The sequence below is a fragment of the Crocuta crocuta genome, unplaced genomic scaffold (genome assembly GCF_008692635.1).
Source record: "Crocuta crocuta isolate KB4526 unplaced genomic scaffold, BGI_CrCroc_1.0 scaffold118, whole genome shotgun sequence".
NCBI classification, from domain to species: Eukaryota; Metazoa; Chordata; class Mammalia; order Carnivora; family Hyaenidae; genus Crocuta; species Crocuta crocuta.
The window spans coordinates 4429125-4452144 of NW_027551558.1; the positions used below are offsets into that span (position 1 = coordinate 4429125).

The following is a 23020-nucleotide window of genomic DNA, read 5'->3' on the forward strand; positions in this document are numbered from 1 at the left end:
TGGAAGACAGACTGAATAAGCATCCTTATAAAAGAAGAAAGGTGGCTACCTGGGAACCTGCATAAAAGGGAAAATGAGAGAATGGGTATTTAACCTCATTTTAGACCTGGTTGGAGTCCCAGGACCTCCGTCTTCATATCTGGGCCTTTCCTTAAATTCAACATTCATAAACATGAGGAAAAGGCTATGCTTTAGGCAGCCTCCAGCAAGCTCTGGCCCTCACTAAGCTAGCCAACATTCTTCAAACCAGGACATTCTTAACAATTTATCTATGTATCAGAATGTGATAGTCTTACCGAACAGTTTCACTTGGAATCATTTAAAAGCTCTTAAATTTACTCTAAGATTGCTATGATTGATACTGACCTATATTCCTTCAGCAGGTGCACAGCCTTTTGCTGACACAATTCCCTTAATCACTGACCTTTCCAAAACAGGGAGCCAGAAAACATGGACTTTAACTGGATCACATAAGTCTGGAGTCATGGAAAGAGCATGGTGTAGACAGTTGAAAGATCTGGGTTCTTAACTTGGATTTGTGTGTGTGTGTGACCTTGAACAGGTCAGATAAACAATTCCCCTAACCTCAGCATCTTCTACTTGAAACCGAGAGGCTTTAACCTGATGGATTTTTGGGCCTCATCAAGACTATGATCTATAACCAAGGCCCTCACAATGAATTTACTTATAATTATATTATACTCAAGAATGGGATGTTCAAACTTAAAAACAGAACAAAACAAAACAAAAAACAACAATGCCTAATTAGAGTTCAGAGGCTTAAATGTCATTTGACTAAATCAAAATTTCAGAAGGACTCACCATGGCCCCCAGGAACGTTCTTACTATACACTTTGCACCGGTTCCCAAATGGTAGTATAGACTCCATACCCTTTTCCAAAATTGAAAAACAATATGCCTAGTACATCACCTTTGATGTAGGCTTTCAATTGTAGATGCGATAACCATCCCAATTTTCTTAGCTCTGTTACAGTCCATCAGATCAAGACAACTTGACTCATTGGCAACCGTCTGCCATCTTTTTCTGTGGTGCGGTGAATGAGCTCCACCACTTGTTCATCTCCGGAGGGAGAGGGAGCCCTGCTGGTTCTGGAAAGTGCCAGCTGCAGGGCTAGGGCAGCCTGACCCCTAGGGCCAGCAACTGGATTTGCATTCCTTTTTACATCATATGTGTGCCAAATTTTTTTTTTTTTTTAAGCAGAAAGGTAACAATGAACTTTCTATTCTCACAATTAAGCAGAAAGGAGTCATTTAGCAAGAAGGCCTCTGCAGAGGAGAGAATGGGAATAAGAACTGATTCCTGAATGACTGGTTCCAAAGACAGGCCAGGGAACAGGTCAGATAGCTTATACACACCCTTTGTCGAACTTGGTACATATTGCGTGTCAGAATGTCCCTCATGGACTCCACGTCTTCAGGGGAAAGCCTTTTGATTCTGTGTATCCTCTGGGCCCTGTAAACATCATTGGAGGGAAGCCAAGCATTATTCTTGCATCTTGGCAAGAGCATCACAAAAGTATCAACATACATATGGGTGTTCTAAGTTCCCGAACCCCTATTTTTACATCATTTTTTTCTATTGTTTTAGTAAATTCGTGTGAAGTGTCAGTACATGTGTCATGACTTACATTTTGAAGATATGGTTTCCTCTCTCTAGCTGTTGTGTGGGAATTATTCTAACCCCATTTTTTTAAAAGGGGGTTTAAGGTGGTTACAAACCAGTTATTCTTTCCTCCATATCTGTTACAAACAGATATGTTGGTAAAATACAACAGCAACCAATTGTGAGAAAATAAATTTTTAAAAAGATACTATAAAATTAAAATCAAATGTTTTACTGTTAGAGTCCACGGTAATAAGATTACTCAGTGAAGGTCTGTACTTCTCTCATTTTGGACAGGTGACAAACAGCTCGAGGACAACATCATCTGCACACCACGTTTTGGATAGCTCTAGTCTAAGGGGGTATTAGAATTCTGGAATTGTCCCTTCAGAGATTTTTATATTTGGCTCAAGAATAATTGTAAGAAACTAAAATCATATTTTACAAGGACATTTGGATCATTTATGTTCTGAAAGCCAGCTCAGCTCTGAGACACTGGACACTCTGTGAGATTCTAGAAGCAGTTGACTGCTCCCTGCCTCCGCATGACCAGCTCTCCAGGGCTTCATTCACCATGAACCCTCCCCCTGCCGCACCCCGAAAGGATTTAAAAATCAAGTCATGTCCAGGTTATCAGTCAATGCACAATTGTCCTCTGAGGATTTCAAAGTCATGACATCGCTATGTGCAGAATTCTCATGTGACAGATATATTTGATTTCAATCATTACAATCCACTGGCAGGAATTTCTAAAAAGTGTCTCAATGTATAAATAATATATGTTCACTATAGAAAGTGAGAACAAAAAAAGAGAAAACTAAAGAAAATTAAATCCATCTTTTAATACTATCACGTCCATTAATATCTTGGTATAAAATCTTACAGATTGTTGATTTTGTTTCTTTCTTTGGTGCTCTTCTCAATGCATAAGGGCACTGAGATGCTACTATCAGCAAGCAAAGGTTTTAGGAAAATTGATCACAAAGATAAGTAGCTATTGGTTTTAATACAGGCCACTTTTAAAGTATTTTTTCCCAAACATTAGTAGCAATAGAGCCATAAATAGCAAGGACATTTTGCAAGTAAGTATTTTTGTACATTTTGTAAGTACATTTTGTTAAGTACATTTTATAAGCACAATTGGTAAAATATTTTTAAGGACTTGGATACCAGATAGCACAGTATGCCAGTATTTAGCAATACTATTTGTAGACTGACTAATGCCCTTTCTACAAAATCCTTGAGATCAAAGTTTCCATATCTCAGAGCTGCAAATGTCAACATTACTGATATTCAGTTACCACCCTTGGTGATCTAAACATTATTATCAGGGCATTTCAACCTAACTGTTTAAAAGTTCTTGAAATGAAATTTATTCTGATTGAGATACACCTACACATTCCCACAATCTGAACACATTCTTTTATTATGGTGGAAGCAATCTCTTGCCAAGCAGAAACATCAGCTAATCAAAAAGTTACATTCCTATGTTCATAATGATATTCACAGCCAAGTAGGAAAAAACATAAGATAATGGTCAAGTTAAATTTGAGATAGCAGAGGGTCTAACTTGGCACTCTCCCCCTCCCCATCTGTAACTGACCACTTGAGAAAGACTAGACTTAATTAAGGTCCATTCAGTTTGTTCGCTGCATGTGTAACACAGGTATCTCAAAGGCGGTATCTCTCACTGACCCACACTGAGGAGCTACAGATATGAAATTATACAGAAAAATTATTAATTTAGGCCACGTGATACCCAGAGTTTTCAACATGCCACTTCATTAGCAAAATCATCCCTGAAATGGTCATATTGAGTATAGGAAAGGTACAATCCTTAGAAAAACAGAATGTTAATCACCTCTAGGTCAAAAAAGCTAAATTATAAGCTGAAAGACTTGTCATTGGAACATTCATTCATTATCCATAAAAGAACTTTGCATCACCTTAAATGAAAGTCCTGTGGCAATTTCACAGCTGTTGAAACAAACTGAGAAAATCTGAATCTAAATGTATTTAAATAAAAGCCTCATATTCTCTTAACTTTTTTTTTTAAGTTTTTTAATTTATTTTGAGAGAGAGAATGTGTGTTATGCAGAGGAGGGGCAGAGAGAAAGGGAGAGTGAGAATCCCAAGTGGGCGTCACACTCAGCTGGGAGCCTGACACGGTGCTGCTAAATCCAATGACCATGAGATTATGACCTGAGACAAAATCAAAAGTTGGACACTTAACCGGTTGAGCCACCCAGGTGCCCTTCTTTTGCCTTTTTAAATCATATGCTATAATAATGTAAAAAGAGGCCTCAGTTCTGAACACAGCAATATTGGGGCTCCTGGGTGGCTCAGTCGGTTAAGCCTCCAACTTCTGCTCATGGTTCGTGGGTTCGAGCCCCATGTCGGCCTCTGTGCTGACAGCTAGCTCAGAGCCTGGAGCCTGCTTCAGATTCTGTATCTCCCTCTCTCTGACCCTCCCCTGCTCACGCCGTCTCTCTCTCTCAGAAATAAATAAAAAACATTAAAAAAATAAACACAACAATATAAACATGAACTCTAGTAGATGCTCTTATTCATGCCATGATATGAATTCCTAAAAGGTCAAATATACCCTGATTCATTTGTAAGAACCCTTTCTTTTGTGATGGCTTTACACATGAGATCCATGAGAAACGTATGCTAAGGTGACTGAAAAATGTGCCCACTGATCAACTAATGGAACCCAACTACTCTGCTCTATGGGTGGGTTCCTTGTGTCTTTTCAGAAAGGTCACCAAGATGACCAACGTTTAGAATGAGGGAAGTGGGGCACAGAAGAGGCCCCAGCTCTGCACAACACCACGTTCCATTATGGAAGTGAAAATGGCACCATTATCTTTAACCCAGAATCTTCGGTGTAAGAATGCATAAATGTAAACCTATACCTGTCAACGTGTGATCAGTTAAAAAAATTCTTGCACTACAATAAATTAATTTGTGCTTTTTTATAAATGACATGTTAAAATGATTTGGCACTTTTTAGGTATGATACTTTGAAACTGTACAGTTGTAGTTTGTTATGCCTATACATTTATACACACTTTAATACCTCTTTAATATGAACCAAATATTTTTGAAAGCTTTGACACTCTAAGCAGTTTGAGCCTTTATCGTCTGATATTTCTAAAAGCTTACTACTCCTTGATGAAACGAAGTGCCTTGTATTTAAACAAATAACCCAAGCACATTCTCTACCTATTCTGTGGGGTTGTTCTGAGGGTCAAATAACGTAATGTATGTAAAAGTAAGGGAATTCCATAGAATCAACCCCATATGCACTGTGCTATCGACAGCTTCTGGTGCCAGTGTTCTCCTGAAGAGCTTGCAAAGCTAACCCCCTTGTAGAACAATTGCTTCAACTTCTAAAGAAAAAAATATATCTGCATTTTGTTGTTATCATCTCATACAGAATAATAAAAAGTGAGCTGAGTACACACTTCTTTTTCCTATTATTGTACAAAGGTTTGTTTTTAAGAAACTGGCTGCTTTGATCTTAGGAGAGGAATTCCTTTTGCTTGATGTCGTCCAGATTTCTGATGAGATCAAATAAATGCAATTTAAATACAGTTTAACTTGTATTAAATATCAGTTAAAAGGATCTTCTCTCCTACCCTCGTTTACTAACTAGTTTGGGCTCTAGGAGGAAAAAAAAGTCTCTGACTTATAAGGCTCTCTTACTAATTTTGAATCAGTGTCTACAAAAGTGACTCAACAGACAGGATTCCTCCCAATAAAACTGGCTTGAAAACTATCTTGAGGTTAGAAATGGGGGCAATTGCTTGTGACCAATGCAATGTAATACGGACATTCAAAATATGGTTTAACACATGATGGACCGCATTTGAGATAAGTGCACCTACATTCTTAGACAAAGAGCTCACATAACTGCTAAGCCAACCAACTGAGGAAGTTCCTAATGGTCTAAAGTGCCTGAACTTATTCGGCCCTTCTGCAATGCATTAACTCCCACTTAATTAACTCTCATTTGAGCCAGTCAAATGCCTGGAGACCAGAGTCACCTCTTACACTCTCATAGCTTCTTAGACTTTATGATTCTGTGTTTGTAAGACCTTTTTTATTTTTATTTATTTATTCTTAAATTTTAATGTTTGTTTATTTCTGAGAGAGAAAGAGACAGAGCACGAGTGGGGGAGGGGCAGAGAGAGAGGGAGACACAGAATCTGAAGCAGGCTTCAAACTCTGAGCCGTCAGCACAGGCCTTAGACGGGGCTCGAACCCATGAACCGTGAGATCATGACTTGAGCTGAAGACGGTCACCCAATCAACTGAGCCACCCAGGTGCCCCTGTAAAGTCTTTTTTTTTTTTTTAATTTTAATGTTTATTTATTTGCTTTGAGAGAAAGCAAGTATGAGTGGGGGAGGGACACAGAGAGAGACAGAGAGAGAATTCTAAGCAGACTGCTAAGAGATGTCATGAACTGTGAAATCATGACCTGGGACGCTTAACAAACTGAGCTACCCAGGTGGCCCAGACCTTTTTTTCTTAAAGCCATGACCCTGCCAGGGTATGAGCTCCATGACGTCAGGGACTGTGTTTGTTTTACAGTCACTGGCACATAATAAATGCCCAAGGAACGGGTTTGGGCCCAAGGTAATGCCAAAAATGCTCAGTCATGTTAAGCAGGATTCAAATGCAATATTTTAGAAAACAAAGGTCAATGCAAAAAAGAAAATAAAACACAATGAATAAAATATTGGCATTTAAAATAAAGACAAAATCAATATTGCTGGTTTTTGTTTCTGCCTTAGGCTCTAATATGTCTCTGTATGGCATCGCCAATAAATATTTATTAGCTCATTGCCGTTTTAGTATCAGATGTTTCCTTAAAGCAAGTGGGCAGCACCAAAACCAACCAACCGACCAACCACAAAATGAGTCTCACTAAGAAATAAGGCAGAAGGCTTTCTGTTTATACCAATATGCCCTCCGGGATGCTCCTTTAGGTTTTTTCCAGGCCATGCAAGAAAGGTGAGAGTGTTCCTGATTCATTAGCAAGTAAGGGATGCGAGATAACACTCAGGCATGAGTGAAAATGCTATTGCTATGTGTTCCTAACCTGCTTTTCAAACATGAAGATCCAACTGAAGCTCGTGATCAAGTGTCTTTACCTACAGAAGATGACAGGATGGGGGCGTTCCTTATCTTAAATATGTTGTGAGTAATTCGCTCAATTCATAAACTGCTTCTTGGAAGAAAACCTGGACATCCTTGGGGGGGTGGAGGAGGGTGGTAAATTTAAGTAGCCCACCAACCACCACACATCCTGTTACCACCACTCATCACCGAATGCCAGCTAGTGTCACAAGATGCTGACCAGGTCTCTCCTCATCAAGGATGGAAGAGAAATGACTTATGGGAGAAATGTATATTACTTTTACTGTAGGATTAGCAGCAGTTAAAAGAACAGCAGTTAAAGGGTAGCAATCCATCAAAAAGAGAAAGACAAAGTCTTGTAAACCATGCCATAATCCTGTAAATTCACCTGCCCCTCCTTCCCAAAGAAAGGTGTCATGTAACTATCACATGCAACTTTTGCTAGAAAGTACTTTTCAGAAACTAGGCGAAATAGGTTGAGCATGGGCCAAACAACAAGATGCCAAGACTCAGGTCATCCTTTTTTCACAATTCTTTTCTTCAAATTTCTGCCTCTTTGTTCCTAGTATTATCTCTATACTGAACAATGAGAGTGTGCCCTTGGGATTCTGACATGTAAAGTCCAGATCAAAAGGCACATAGGACTTACTGGTGGGGTATGGAAAAGGCTGTGGTACTGAGGATCCCAGTTTCTACCATCTCAATAGCTTGCTTCATTTCCAGCTTCTTGTACAAAGAGACAATACTTGATTTGGGCTGGTTCTTTCGGATTAAGACTTTCCGTAAATATCTATGATCAAACTTCTTAAACCTAAAAGCAAAAACCAACATTTTGAAAATCTTTGATATCTGTATGTGTTATGGAAGTATATATTTTTCTTAAAACAGACTACTACTTTACTTTATTCCGAGGACAGTGCTGAGAATTCAGTCTTTGAACACATTAAAAAAAAATCATAGAATTTATCTATCTACCTATATATCATATCTAAATCTATATATCTTTTTCAAAAATAAATAAAGAATAGGCCACTGGCCTGAGTACATTGAAAATCAACTAAACAAAAGGAGGGGACAAGCTGCAATCAGGGCAGAAACTATGCATAAGTGGGGAGCGGGGGAGGCCCAGCCCAGCCCAGCTCCAATTGTAAGAGAAGAAATGAGGGGTTGAGGCTTTTGAACAAATGTTTCATTCTAATAGCCTCCTAACAGTGGCAGCTGCTCTTACAGTAATACTGGCCTATTCAACCAGAACCCAATAAATTTAAATGGCCCAGTAGTTACAGTAGTTTTGCCCATTATGCTGCAGATCATTTTGAATCCTGACAATTAAGGAGGGGCTGAGGGGAGACCCCACATCTAATCCTGACAGTCTGAATGATGGAGAATCTGAATAGGCTAGACGCTGATGGCCGCCGACTATTGTGGCAAACCTCTGGCTGACCCATTAGACTGAGCTGCGCGTATGCGTATGGTGCCTTCAGAGTTGGCCATTTGTTTGGGGTAGACATTGTCAACACTTCCAATCATTTTACATTCGAAGAGTAATTTGTCTGCCTGCTTTATTTTCTGGAGGGGAACATAACTCCCTGAGCTGCTGGCTTATTATCTGGTGATTGGTTTCCTGGTCTGTGAGGCAGATGGACGCTTTATCACTCAAGTCTTCTCCGGGGTTAGCAGGCTGTGATACCTTATGATCTGTGTTTGGCTCATGCCCGCTCTTGCCCCCAATGAGTCAAACCCTCAGCCTTCTTGTTTTCTGCCTATCTTCCTAAGAGGCTGTTGTTCCTATTTATTGCTCAAGCTACTGCCATTGCTCCCCACCCATCAGGACCTTTCTGACATTCTTCACAACTGAGCTCACCTTGACCTTTACTGTTCAACGTCAGTCAATGCCATTGCCCTTGCCCTACTTGCCACATGGCTTCTCCTGATGTGCTACTGGTCATTTCCTCTGTGTGGTCCACGTCCTGATTCACACATGCTTCCCTTCCAGCCTCCCTAAAGACTTCCTCCAAATCTCTTCCTCTTCCTTACCTGCCCCAGAGGTATGGAAACTTCTCAGAGTCCTGTGCTCAGTCAGCTTCCTCTCTTCACACCCATGTAGTTATGTCACCTAGCTATTATTTAATGAAACATTCTTCTATTGCATGTGCATTAGTCCCCTAGACTTGCTATCTGGAAATGTGAAAGTCATTCTTACTGCCTTTTTCCTAGACCTCCTGGCTATGTCTATAGACAGTCACTGTTTCCACCTCAGAAATATTTCAGTGCTCCTTCTTCTAGTTCCTCATCCTTATGATTCTGAAAACTCTGTGTTTCATTGAAAACAGAAGAGGTTCTAAAGCCAGACCTGAATTCAATCAAGGTTCCACTGTAGAATAGGTTAGTTGATCGCTTGGAGTTGGTTCCTTGATCTTCAAAGAGAAAAATAGCTAACACAGGAGATTCAGGATATCGTGTAAGACACAATTTATGAAACAGATAGCACAGCACCTGAGGCTTATCCTATGCTTACAAGATGAAACTCTTACATCCATGTGAACATCCCTTACAGGTCTCCCTCCCCACAGTACCTGTTTCAAATCCAGCTTCCATATCGCTGTTGGCTGTTTGCCTTCCAAAAGCCAAGTATGGTCATGCTACTTTCGTATTTAAAAGCCTTTTGATCTGTGTATTAAAGGCCAAATAGAATTTTATAGCATTAATGGCTATTGAGAACTCCTTAGCATTGTGCTCTAGCAGGGTAACCTTGTCTTTCCATCTCTTGCCTTACCGTGTTCTTTCCATCTCTTGCCTTACCGTGTCCCTCTCCCTGACCATGTCCAAACTATGCTGTGCTCTTTGTCGCCTTTACATCTTGAAATACCCTGCTGCTACTGCCACTGCTTGGCATGTCTTCCATTCTTCTTAGCCTGGAGAACACCTCATTTATTTTCAAAATGCACTTTTGTTTCTGTATTATTGCAGTTCTGTGCATTTAACTCTGTTACAGCATTTCTTACATAGATCATCAGCATTTGTTGAAGCTCTTTCTCTCTTTTGTTCTCTCTTTGTTTCTCTCTTTGTGTATATTGTTCACAATATAGTAGCTTGTATTGTGAGAACCTGGAGTACATTGGGTGTATCTTACTGCTCTTGATATCTGCCTTAGTGTCTAGAAAATTTGGTATAGATTTGGCTAAATGGAATAGTATTAAGTGATTTTTCACTGGAAGAACTATAGGATTTAGACTTAAAAAATCCATGACCTAGGTTCTAGATTGGTGAACATTTACATAATTTAAGTTCTATTTTAACACTCTGAAGACTGCTAAAACTATACTTTTTATCTCATTAAAAAGCCCACTCAGAATGGAAATGGTGCAGCCACTGTGGAAAACAGTACAGATGTTCCTGTAAAAGTTAAAAATAGAACTATCCTATGATCCAATAATTACACTAATTTAACTCAAAATACAAGAATATTAATTCAAAGGGATACATGCACCTCAGTTTATAGCAGTATTATGTAGAATGGTCAAACTATAGAAACAGCCCAAGTGTCTATCGATTGAATGGATAAAGAAAATGTGGTGTGTGTGTGTGTGTGTTTGTGTGTGTGTGTGTGTGTGTGAGAGAGAGAGAGAGAGAGAGAGAGAGAGAGATGGAATATTACTAAGCCATAAAAAAGAAAGAAATCCTTCCATTTGAACAACATGGATGGAGCTAGAGAGTATAATGCTAAGTAAAATAAAAAAGAGTAAGACAAATATCTTATGATTTCACTCATATGTGGAATTTAAGAAACAAAACAAGTGAGCAAAGAAATAAAAAGAGAAAGAGAGACAAACCAAGACACAGACTCTTAACTACAAAGAACAGATGGTTACCAGAGGGGAGGTGGGGAAATGGGTGAAATTGGTGACAGTCATTAAAGAGGACACTTGTGATGAGCACAAGGTGCTGTATGGAAGTGTTGAATCACTATATTGTACACCTGAAACCAATAATAACACTGTATGTTAACTAACTGGAATTAAAATTTAAAAATAGATTAACTACACACACACAAAATAAATAAAAAATAAAATAAAATTTAAAAAGCCCGCCCAAAAGCTCCCAGTTTCTCATTTAGGTACCACTACTCCTTGACAGCCAGACTTTTCCAGATCTAGTTTCTCTTGGCATCACCAACATCAATATGTTGGCAATCCCTAGAGAGAAAACATCTACCATTCAGTTAATTCAACTACTGCTAGCTCCTATATTTGTTAAATATCTATTTTAACTTCCCAACTCTTATCTTCCTTATCCTGAGTGAAACTCTCCTCAAGGCCACATAAGAAATATGCTGTAGACGAAATCCAGGGAGAGAATGTGTTCTGAAATGTGAGATGGTGGCAGAGAAGAGGAACTCTGACATTCTCACAGACTCATATGTGGAAAGGACCCTTGAAGGTCTTCCACTGCAACCTCCCTCCCCAGGGGAGGACTCTCCTCCCCAGGATCCTGATGATTCACCAAACTCCCTTTGTAGCCTTCAGAAGCCAGTCATTCCTTGACTGAGCTTCTCTTCTCATTGGGGCACTTCTCCTTGTTTTAAGCTCTTCTCATTGGGGCACGTCTCCTTGTTTTAAACTTAGATTCAACTTGTCTCATTTCAATCTGAAAGTTGTACTAGTTCTCTCTGACACAACCTAGGCTAAATCTATGGCCCTGAGAGTTCTCCAGTTTGCCAGCTGGGCATTCCCAGGGCTTCCTCCTGCCTCTTCTGTGCCATGGCTCCCAGGCCCTTTATATTCCTGGTCCCATTCCTCTGGATTCTGCTCAGTGTTCAGTGGAATATTTTGAATCTCCCCATGCCACAAATAATTCTTCCTAAGTTAGTGAACCTGTTGGCCTCCTTACTTGTCTCTCACTTGATAGTGGCTCCATTGCCCACACACATCTTCAATTCCAGCTTTCAGGTGATCCATCAGCTGCCAAACCAAATACAGGAAAATGATTGCTAGTGAAACGTTAACTCTAAAAGACACACAAGGAAAGCTAATAGACTTTGGAAAACAAAGGAGGCTTTAATTTCCTGGAGCATAGCCTCTTTTCTATCACTCCATGTAGCTGAAACTTGTAGTGGCTTCCATAGTAAGTCAACTGAGTTTCATGATTCACAGATCCCGTCTGTAAACTCCTTAATAATGTGCATAACTTTCAATGAAAACAGGATATCTGCCATTTGCTTTGAATAATAATTTTCTAGAATGATTTAGAAAATGTCTCATTACTGAAATCACATGAATATAATAACTAATTGTTCCTTTCAATTTCACCACAAACATCGTCAGTATCTAATTTATAGTTTCTGAAAATATAATTCTACAGATATCCTATAATAATAATATATAACAACAAAATTTATCCATCTGCCTCAATTCTTATCTGATTATTTTTTCTCAGTATTTATATTTCACCATGCGAGCCAATTGTGCTAAATTTGCTTTACCCAAATTGCTTACAGAAATTTCATAAAAAGCATAATCTCTTCAAAATTTATGAATTAGTCTTTATAATTGAAACTGTAATCAATGAACTTTATGCTGAATTCTGAAATTTATTTTACAAAGTAGATTAAAACACTTAACTAATTCTGAAGTACTTAACTGACATACTTTCTACCCATAATTATGACTTTATTTGAGAAAAAATACATAAGAAAGGAGTGACATATCTATGTTCTATTGTATTAGGTGTATTATTTAATTTCTAAAAATAATGAACAGAGGGGATAAAGACAGAAACAAAAGTCTTCAATCAAGTTAAAGCATTTCTTACTTTATCAAGTTAAAGCATTTCTTACTTTAAAACACTCACTCCTACCCCTTTGTTGAATATTTTCAAATGGTCTTGAAAATTTTGCTTTTAGATTTGGATGATTTCGGCCATAAAATTCAGGGCTGATTTTGAAAGACTTCATCAGTTTCTCCAGCATTAGAACCATGAACTTTCAGGGATAAAGGAAACCTAAAAATTATCGGGGCCAATAACTCCCTCAAAGCCCTACCTCCTGTACAGCAGCTATGCCAAAGGCTCCCAGTCATTGTCTGCACACATCCATTTCCCCTTGGGTTTAGGCCATAGGAGAAGCTACTGCCAGAATGCTCTTCATTAACTGAGCTGAAGTCTCTTTCCTTCTGTCTTCCATGTAGTCGCCCTCCATTCTATTCCCTGGAGCCATACAAAATGGCATCCCTCCAATAGTGTGTTGAACTTAAACCAACAGGTAGAAACCATGTTCAACTTTGTTTTCATCTTTGTCAGGGCTGAATGTTTTCACTGAAAACTGCCACTAGGCTGTTCTTGCAGAAGTAACAGAAGCCTGTACCCCTTCCTAATTAAAACTTCAGAAAGAGCAGAGGACCCCATGTTCCACTGGAACAAGGATTTCAGAAGTAAATAGGACAATTCAGAATATCAGTCATAATGATAGTTTTTTGAGGTGTCTCATTGGCAAGGCTTATCCTCAAGTATTATTAACAGTAATATAGATATTGGTGTAATGGTATTTAGTAGATATGATTAAAGTCCATAAATCAGTTGTATTGGAGTGAGGAAGACTATCCTAGATCTGAGTGGGCCTAATTTGATCAGTTCAAAGGCCCGAAGAGTAGAAGTGAAGCTTTCCTGGTGAAGAACATTCCATCATGCAAAGCAGTTGTGGCTCATGCCTGAGAGTTCTGGTCTACCCTCCATGAAGGCTTGTCCTGCAGATTCGGGACTTATCTAGTGAGTCTTCACAATAAGTAAGCCAATTCCTTACAACAAAGTTCTTAATATCTATCTCTATCTCTATCTCTATCTATCTATCTATCTATCTATCTATCTATCTATCTATCTGCTATTGGTTCTGCTTCCCTGTTGAACCCAAACAGAAACACTGCTTAGCTTGGACCAAAAGGGAGAAACAAAAGACAAAATGAAAGGGGGGTAGTTGGACCCCAAGGTTCTGCAGGCAAGAAACAAGCCGATCAAAGGAAAAGCAGAAAACACAGGCTATCTTTTATAAAAAATGAAGGATGACTCAGAGGGTGGAGCTGAGAACCCAGAGGTTGGAACTCCGATTGGACTTCAAATCTGGTGGAACACAGATTGTTCCCAGGCCTTGAAACCAAGTCACTTCCCCAGGTGGTCTTGAAAATTTGAATATGACTCCTTTTCCCCTTCTATTTTCCCCTTTTTTGAAAAAGGAATATCTATAGCCATTACCCTGTGAGTGCTCTACTAGTGAATTTTGGGAGCAGATAACTTGTTTCTTGAGTTCCACAGGTTCAGCATTAGAGAGGAGGTGTATTTCAGGATGGATTATACTCAGAGGATCACTCATGAGATTTGGGGCTTTTGAGCTGATAAAATTTAGATGAGATTTTGGTCTTTGAGCTGGCACTATAATGGGTTGAGACTCTGGAGATATCAGGATGGAGTTAATGTATTTTGCATGTGGAATAGATGTGAATCTTTGAGGGCCAGGGAGCAGACATGATAGGCAGAATAATGATCCCCAAAGATGTCATTTTCTAATCCCCAGAACCGTGAATATGTTAGTTTATATGCAAAGAAAAATTAAGATAGTAAGTGGACTTAGGGTTGCAACCTTAAGATAGAAAGAATATCCTAAATTATCCACATGGGACTAATATAATCACAAAAGTCTTTAATGTGGAAGTGGAAGGCAGAAAAGTCAGTATCAGAGTGATGCAGCATGAGAAAGACCTGACCTCCCATTGCTAGCTTTGAAGATCAAAGGGGTCCACGAGCCAAGGAATGCTAGAAGCTTCTAGAAGCTGGAAGATGCAAGAAAACAGATTCTTCCCTAGAACCTCCAGAAAGACATGCAACCCTGCAACATCTTGATTTTAGCCTACTGAGACACATTTTGAACTTGTGATCTCCAGAACTATAAGACAATAACTGTTTTTTTAAGCCACTAAATTTGTGGTAATTTCCTACCAATCAGAAACTAGTCCAATCAAGGAAAGAGACTATGTTCAGTGACATGTACACAACACCTCATCAAAGGTCTAGATTACTCCTACCAGTGGCAAATAGAGAGCATCTTATTACATTGTTAATCATGATAAAAAAACTTACACGAATATGAAGCTCTTCATTAATGGATTCTTTTTTATTGGTCTTTTTAACATCCAGGTACCTGACCAGTGGGCCAATTGTGATTCCCTAGATTGCAAATGGCAAAATAAATAATTTTATTGTAGTGAAGTTTCTCATTATAGAGAACAAATCTATTAGCAAAACTATTAGAGCTTCTAATTTTCATACCCTTGTCTAGATAAATTCTCTACTGTTTAATTTTTTTTTCCTTAAACAGTTTATTGTCAAGTTGCTTTACATATAACACCCAGTGCTCATCCCAACAAGTGCCCTCCTCCATGCCCATCACCCCTCTTCCCCTCTCCCTCACTCCCATCAGCCCTCAGTTTGTTCTCAGCATTCAAGAGTCTCTCATTGTTTGCCTCCCTCCTTCTTCCCAACTATTTTTCCCCTTCTTCTCCCGCATTACTTTAATTCTTATTTAGTTCTGATTTAATTCTTTCAAATTCTGCAATGAAAAAGGACATTGCTTTAAAATGGAAATTTAGTGACATCACTTAAAACAACCTCTCACTAGTTTACTCAGAGATAACTCCACCTAAAGTAAAAACTTGTACTATCTAGTCTTAGTTGGAATCTTGCAAAACACAGTAGTAACTATCATTTCCCTGTTACCCAGGACTATTTTGATTAATATGTCTTATTGGTTAAAAAGTGACATATTTTAGAGGTTAAAGGATGAACACAAACATGATCTAGAAATATTTAGGAACTTAATTTCAGTGATTGAGTACATGTCGAAAAATTAGATAGAGTGTCCCTTTTGTGGGGCACTATACTGTTACTAATAGTAATTACTATTAGTAATATTATTACTAATACTATTAATACTAATTTAATACACAATCCTAAGAGAATCTACTTGTTTCAAATATGAAAGAAATCTACCAACCTGAATAAATACAGTAAAATATATAACTACAAGAGTAGCAGTGACAAACATTTTCTTCCTAGGAAAAAGAGACAGAGGAAGCAAAAATGCAAGTGAAAAACTTCCAGCTCCTCGGACACCACTGTAGAAAATTATGCACTGGTCCTTGATGGAGAAGGGGAAAGTCCGAAACTGGTTACTGACATAGAAGAGAGCAAATACGCCTAGAAAGGGGGAAATATATATTAGAGAAGAAGGTTATGAATGAGTCGGTATTCAGTACCAGTGAACCCAAGTCTTGTGCATGCGCCCACAAAACAAGGCAACCTAATTCCATCACACCCAAGGCTGTCTATCCTAAACAGAATATCTTACTAAAAAGTTTCCACTTTTTGAGTAGTTGTGAACAATAGTGCTTTGGATTGTGATCTTCCTAGCTTGAATGCGTGTGTTTAAGAAATAAAATCTTGATACTCTCTGATATAAGAAATGTCATATATTTTCTCATCAAAACTCATAGCTTCTGCTCTGCCTTTCAAAACTAGGTAAAGCCAGGGTATTGCTTTGGGGATAGAAACATTTTTATCATCTCATGTTTTCAATGAGTAACCAAAGGAGGTGTATAATTTTAAACATAAGAGGACTCTCTTAGTGATTGTGGTCTCTGCTGGGTAAGCAAAACTTTTGTGGTTGGTTTGGTTCTTCTTGAGGTTCAGTGCAAACAAGAAAGTTGGCAAAGGCTCAAAGGGGGGTTCTCACTGTCATTAAGTGGAAGGTGGAGGGTAGCAGAGCGTGTTTCAAACACAGAGGTGTTTTCTACCACACTGATTTTTCCATCCCCTCGTGGTCCACATGACCTAGCTTACCACTAACTCAGTGCTCCCTGGTGGGAGAGGTCCCTTCATTAAAGCTCTGGCTAAGAGGAGGTTTTACTGCAGAATAAAGCCCTCAGTATCTCCTATGACTTCTAATCACACATGCCTCACATCAGGAAAAACTTTTTAAAATTAAAAAATATTATTTATTATTTGAGATAGAGAGAACATGAACAGGGGAGGGACAAAGGGGGAGAGAGAGACAGAGAGAGAACCCAAAGCAGCATCCTTGTTGTCAGCAAGGAGCCTGACAGGGACTCAATTTCATGCACCCTGAGATCATGACCAGAGCTAAAACTGAGAGTCAGATGCTTAACCAACTGAGCCACCCAGGTGCCCCACAGCAAGGAACCGATGACCAGCACATGGACAGTGTGCGAGAGAGTAAAATTTAACATTTTTCATTGTGTTTTGTTTGTCCTTGCTCCTCCACATACTTACTAGTCATGTTTCCTTGACTAAGGCTCTTAGCTTTTCATGTGCTTGGTCTCTTTAGCTGCTCAATGGAGCTAATGGTAGTATTCATCTCAGAAGGTAGATGGAAGGTTTAGATACAATTACTATCTATAAACAACAGAAAACAGGGACTTAACAATGTTCTAGGCCTTCATGAGTGTGAACTACTATTAGCCACAATGAGTCAGGCTGAGGTGCTGGGAGGGAGAACTGGGTTCTGACCGCTGGCTCTGTCCCTCACTGTGACCTGGTCAAATCAGCCATTCTCTCAGTGACTCTTCCATCAGCGAGAACATGAAGGAATTGGTTTGGATTGTCACCAAAGGCCAACAATGTTCAGGTATCCAAACTATCAGTACTCTCTTAGATGGTTTACATTCCTGTTGGCTGGGCTGAAGCTTGGTGATGTTACTTCTCTTGACATTAGAGAATGTTAGAGTATTAGAACTGAAGGGAACCTAAGAAATTTGTTCATGCCTACCATTTTGTGGTTGAGGAAGAAGATTTTGAGCAGTTAAATGCCTTTCCAAAGTCAAATAGCTAGTTAGTAACAGTGCCATGATTTGATTTGAAATTACAAATATATAATTAAATAACATAGCTTCCTTAATTCTTTCTCCCCTGGAAACCTAACAGGCACATATATTCAGAGTAAGTTTTATGAATATTTTAATATTTCTGCATTCCTGTTATTTCCTAGATTCTAAAACCCACCTGGAATTAATTTAAAATTGGTATGTTGAAGGTAAGATCTCAGTCATTTCCCTTAATTTATACTTCATTATAATTTGTTTGAAAATATGGTCAACGTCAATTAAGAAAGTGCTTCTAATCCTGGTCAAAATCATTTTAAAATAAAACTGTTTCTAATCAAAAGGCAGCACATATAATGTGATTGAGTACTTAATGTTCTCACTACCCCCAGAAACATAAATGTACAAGAAAATAAGTGGCCATTAGTCAAGATATCTCATTTTGGGGGACACCTGGGTGGCTCAGTCAGTTAAGCATCTGACTTTGGCTCAGGTCATGATCTCATGGTTGATGAGTTCAAGCCCCAGATCAGGCTCCAAACTGACAGCCCAGAGCCTTCTTGGGATTCTCTCTCCCCCTCTCTCTCTGCCTCTTCTCCTCTCGTGCTTTCTCTCTTTCAAAATAAATAAATAAACTTTAAAAAAGATACCTTGTTTTTTAAAATGAAGCATATTTCATAGGGGTGATGCCAGTTACATGATAGAGTTGCCTTCATTAGTTAATAATAAGCACATTTAAAAATAAAGATTTTTTCCTGGTCCTTGGTTTTCTATACGTCAAACACAACCTCCAACCCAAACCACCTGTATTATTTAGGGAATGTTTCTTAACAGTATCTGCCTTACATAGAATACACTCAGTGAGATCTCACTTTTCCTGTAATAAAAGTGCAAATGCTCACAGTTTATAATCTGTATCTGATTTAAGGTGCAAGAGGGTAAAAATCGACAAAGAAGTGAAGAGCAAAGGATACATTCATTGGGTTATATTTAAATGTGTAGATGAGAAAGTTCTCTCCTCAAATAAGCAAGGAAACAAATTCCTTGCTCCAGCCTTGCTTCAGTGCACAACCTTATCAGCCGCTAATTGCTCTGAACTGATTGAGGGAGCAAACAGACAACATTCCTGGTCACTACAAGGTGCCTATACTCCCCTAACAAGTAAAACCAGTTCGCTTCACCTCACTACTTAGGCTATTACACTGCAGAAAGGAATAAGAAAAATAAAATAGCAGGCAGGCACCCCTTGGGGGCCCTATTGTCTCTTACTAATGGCTCTCCAGATCTGGCAGAAGACCAGGGTGAAACAGATGAAGGCCCAGTTCCACTCATGGTTCTTTCCAATGGTGGACACGCCCATGAAGATGAAGATCAGGGTCTCACTGACGCTGCTCAGCATCTTCATGAAATACTTGATGGTCGTGTAGGACGTCTGGGACACATTTTCCTCTACATACTTTTTCATTGTTACCGCACAGGCAGTGATCCTGCAGAAGAAGAAGAGTCTCAGCAGCAGCCCCAAGATTTTTGCCCTCCACAAAAAACTCCCTACTGGTAATGCCAGAGATACACTCCCTGTTTTTATCCAGAGAGAGAGAGCATCTTCTCCATTCCCCTCTCTGGGTGTATTTTCCCCCACAAGGTTGTCTTTCTTACTCTTCTCTCTCCCCAAGGGGTTGTTCAAATGTGTTGGGGAAGGTGGACATGGCATGATGTCCTCACAAGAAAACAGCACCAAGCATGCACCAACCCAAAGCAGAACTGGTTCTGGAAAGAATAGTCCAGCAAGACTCTCATTTCCTTTTCCTGAGCAAGGTTTCTTACAATAATTTAATGAGAAATGGTTCATTAAAATGCTTTTGTTCGAGAGCCACTAGCAAGTCTAGGGTGGGCGGCAGTTGGGGGACAGGAGAGAAGAATGAACATTGCCTCATCGAAGTAGTTTTGATCACTTTTAAGGTGGGGCAATAGTGGGTATCTAGATTTTACACTATTATATTTAATTAAAATACATATTTCTATACAATAAAATTCAGTATTTTTGCCTGAGTAGCTGGGTATGAGGATAATGCCATAGAGGAAACAACATGACCAGATATAGCAAGCTAAGTTAAGAAGGCTCATTCCAAGATCTATGGAAAGATAAACATTTACAAATGTTTCCATTAGGAAAAACGAAATCTGGACTTCTGGTCTTATCCCATCTACCTAGTTTCATTCCACACTGATAAGTCCTGGAGCCATGGTGTGACTGAAGGGGAAGCAGAAGGCAGAGCTCAGGAATGACAGTCCTTCATGGCATGCTTCTCTTGACCCTTTAAAATAATGGATTTTTCAAGGGTGGGGGGGAACTATTATAATGAGACTTTAACCTTGAACTTCTAGTTCTTTCCTGCATCAGCTCTTCTGAGCCTTTTAAATTGACCTTATTTATAACTGCTTTGCTCTGCTCAGGGAATTCAGGAAAAGAGCAAGTACAAATGCTGAGAGAACATATTTGGCAAAGGACCTGAATCAGATTTTACAAAAGTTAGAAAGAGCCTGAATCCACACAATGTGATCCTTAATTAATTCTCTTTTATTGCTCTGAGAGTTGATCCTCGGTTCATACTCACGCCAGGATGCCAGAGAGGTAGAGTGTCTCAGCGGCTAAGTAAGACAGATAGCTGAACATGAAGACGATGAGTGGTTCTATTGCAGAGATATTCTGAGTGAAACGTGTGATAAATGCAGAAATGAACCCAAAAATGACGCCAAAAAACACTCCCCCAACTCCCACAATAACGAATCGGGCACATCCAGCCAAAATGTCGACAGGCTCTATGTCTTCAAATTTATGCATCTTTGTGAAGGCAATTAATATATTGTATAAGACCTAGACAAAAAGAAAATTAAAGAAACAAGTTAGAAATGAGAAATACTTGACACAGATTCTTAACTTCGTGTCTAGTTAAAGAACACACAGCAATGAGTTACACGACCATGAATATTAACAGGGCTAATACCTAACTTTTAAATATATTCCAAATAATTTAAATGTATTCGGTTACATTGGGTAATTGTCTAATACAGCTTCCAATCACTGAGCACCCACTCTGTGCCAGTCTCTTCGCTAAACACTCTGTGTTAATTACCAGCTTATTTCCTCCTGGCTCCGAATGCACCTTTCCATATGGACTCTATTACAAACAACCAAGTTCCTTCAGCAAAATTTCTTTCTGCTTTCAAGAGAGCACCGTATCACAGGTATTTCAGAGAGGGTGCTGAAGGGACACTGCGGGAGGAAGGAGCTTCCAGTAACTTCCGGTGGGAGGGGCAAGAGACAGTCATGTGACTGGAAGGACTTCCGGTGGGTCCTGCTGGGGCCAAAGGACACGGAAGTGGTTCTTCTGTGACCTTACCCCGCTGGCCCTCCTGCAACGTGCCTGTGGTCAGGGGTCCACCTGAGCAGCCTTCTATCTGTAACCCCCCTCCTGTGTCCCCTGCCCATAGAGCCTGCTCCTCTAATGTCCCTGTGCCACCTCCTGAGCACAGTTCCCACTGCATGCCCGGTGCCCCCCACTGCTGATGCCTGTTCCCTGCCTGCCCTCCTGATAGTGATACGTTGCTTGCCCAGCAGCTCCATACCACCTCCTCTGGCTACACCAGCCAGCTTCTCTCTGCCCGGTGGCCCGTCCACACCTTCTCCAGTGAGACCTGAACGCCCTTCCACATCTGTCCTTTAGGGGCCGCATCCCTCAGTCCTAGCACACCAGGGCGTGTTCTCTTATATCTTACAGCTATTCCTTTATTAGAGTTAACAGTTTGATATTAAAATGTCTCTGTTTAACCTACTGTGCGGTTTTTATTTCTCAGTCAGACCTCACCTGCTCCACTTTCCATACACGGCATCTCCATTGAATCCTCCACAGGACTTGAGCCCCTGTGATACATGCTCCCAATTTGCCTGCTATTTCTCGTTTCAACATTTATTTGAAATTACAGTGACCTAAGAATCACCATTTCATGTACCTGACAGCCCAGAAGTGAGACCGAGCTTCTGAAAAGTGGCAGCTGCCACACAGTGAATGAGACACACAAAAGAGGTAAAGTAAGGTCACTGAAGAAAATGAAGTCCTTTGAGAATATCAGGCCCTGAAAAGTCCTGATAACCCACAGCACATACCTATACTAAGGGGGAAATATATATATATATATATCTGAGCAGGGGCAGAAGATATAACTCAAGGAAATAGGGTCAGTGATTACATTCTATGTGCAGAATCACAGGAGGGAGCAAACCCTCCAGAAGAGTTAGGTCTCTATCCTATTCGTTTCTGTTCACACTCTGTTCTCGCCTTACCTCTGGAATGATCCCCGACTCTGCAACCTGCAAGACTTGCCCAGGCCTGAGCCTCCCTCTTGACTCTGACTTGTCCATCCCCAATTCGTCTGTCCTTGCTGAAACACTCCGTGTTCTTCAGGGTTCCTGGACAGCGTTTGGACACTGGCGTTGGCTTCACCCACGGGGCTTACCAGAACTACTGGCTGCTTTGTGTACACGCTGAGCCCTTGCCCGTGGTCTTCAACCTTGCCCAGCCCTTTTCCCAGTCCGGACCCTTCCAGGTCTGCCCTGTGCAAGGGCTCTCTGCCCACCCCCACCATGACATCACCTTTATGATAAAAGATTATTGTTTTCTGACAGAGATGGGCAATAAAGAAGCCTAGGCTGGGTTCTTGTTAGGGTCACAATCATAAGCCATCAAGGTACATTTAAAGCAAAGCCCCGTTTCATCTTACTTGCATTTTTTTCTAAAGAGTACCTCACATTGGTTGGAGTGAGGTCCTTCTCCAGCAGCAGCAGAAGAACAAGCAGCTGAACTACAACGAGTATCTCTGTCCACGGGTACCCTAGAGTCACCACATAAACTGCTAAACCCCTCCTCTGTTCCCACGCATCCTCCTTGTTCCCACGCATGCTCGCTCTCTCTCAAAATAAACAAACATTTTTTAAAAAGTGTGTGGTGTGTAGACAGAATTCTTCTCCAGAGTCCAGTTGCTAATAAGTAATTTCTCCTACTTTTATACTTAAGTCTATTTTCTGAGATAGGAGGTAGGGGCTGGGATAGGAACCAGTGACCCCTGGGGCAGGGTGGGTCCTTGTGCCCCTATCATGTCCTTTCCTGCGTGTCTATAAAATGCACCATTGTCCTACATCTCAAATGATGAATTGGTGTTCTCTAAGAAGAATTTAATTATTCCATTCTTTCAAGTTTTATATATTTAGCTGATTACTGTTGTAACTTTGGGCCTCCACAGAACACCACACAATCTGCTTATGCTATAACCAGCACTTAAATACCATTCTCTGAATTCTGCCCACCTTCC

The 23020-nt window shown here is 39.9% G+C and overlaps 1 protein-coding gene across 1 annotated transcript in view; it reads right to left on the reverse strand.

Moving 5' to 3' along the window:
- Positions 1 to 23020, reverse strand: part of SLC9A4 (solute carrier family 9 member A4) — a 62239-nt gene that overhangs the window by 12158 nt on the left and 27061 nt on the right. The window contains exons 3-9 of the mRNA XM_077749270.1: positions 20269 to 20528; positions 18923 to 19140; positions 15811 to 16013; positions 14898 to 14984; positions 11664 to 11734; positions 7423 to 7584; positions 1378 to 1474 (exon numbers count right to left, since the gene is read on the reverse strand). Coding sequence (XP_077605396.1) covers positions 1378 to 1474; positions 7423 to 7584; positions 11664 to 11734; positions 14898 to 14984; positions 15811 to 16013; positions 18923 to 19140; positions 20269 to 20528 — 1098 coding nt within the window. The remainder of the gene's footprint in view (positions 1 to 1377; positions 1475 to 7422; positions 7585 to 11663; positions 11735 to 14897; positions 14985 to 15810; positions 16014 to 18922; positions 19141 to 20268; positions 20529 to 23020) is intronic.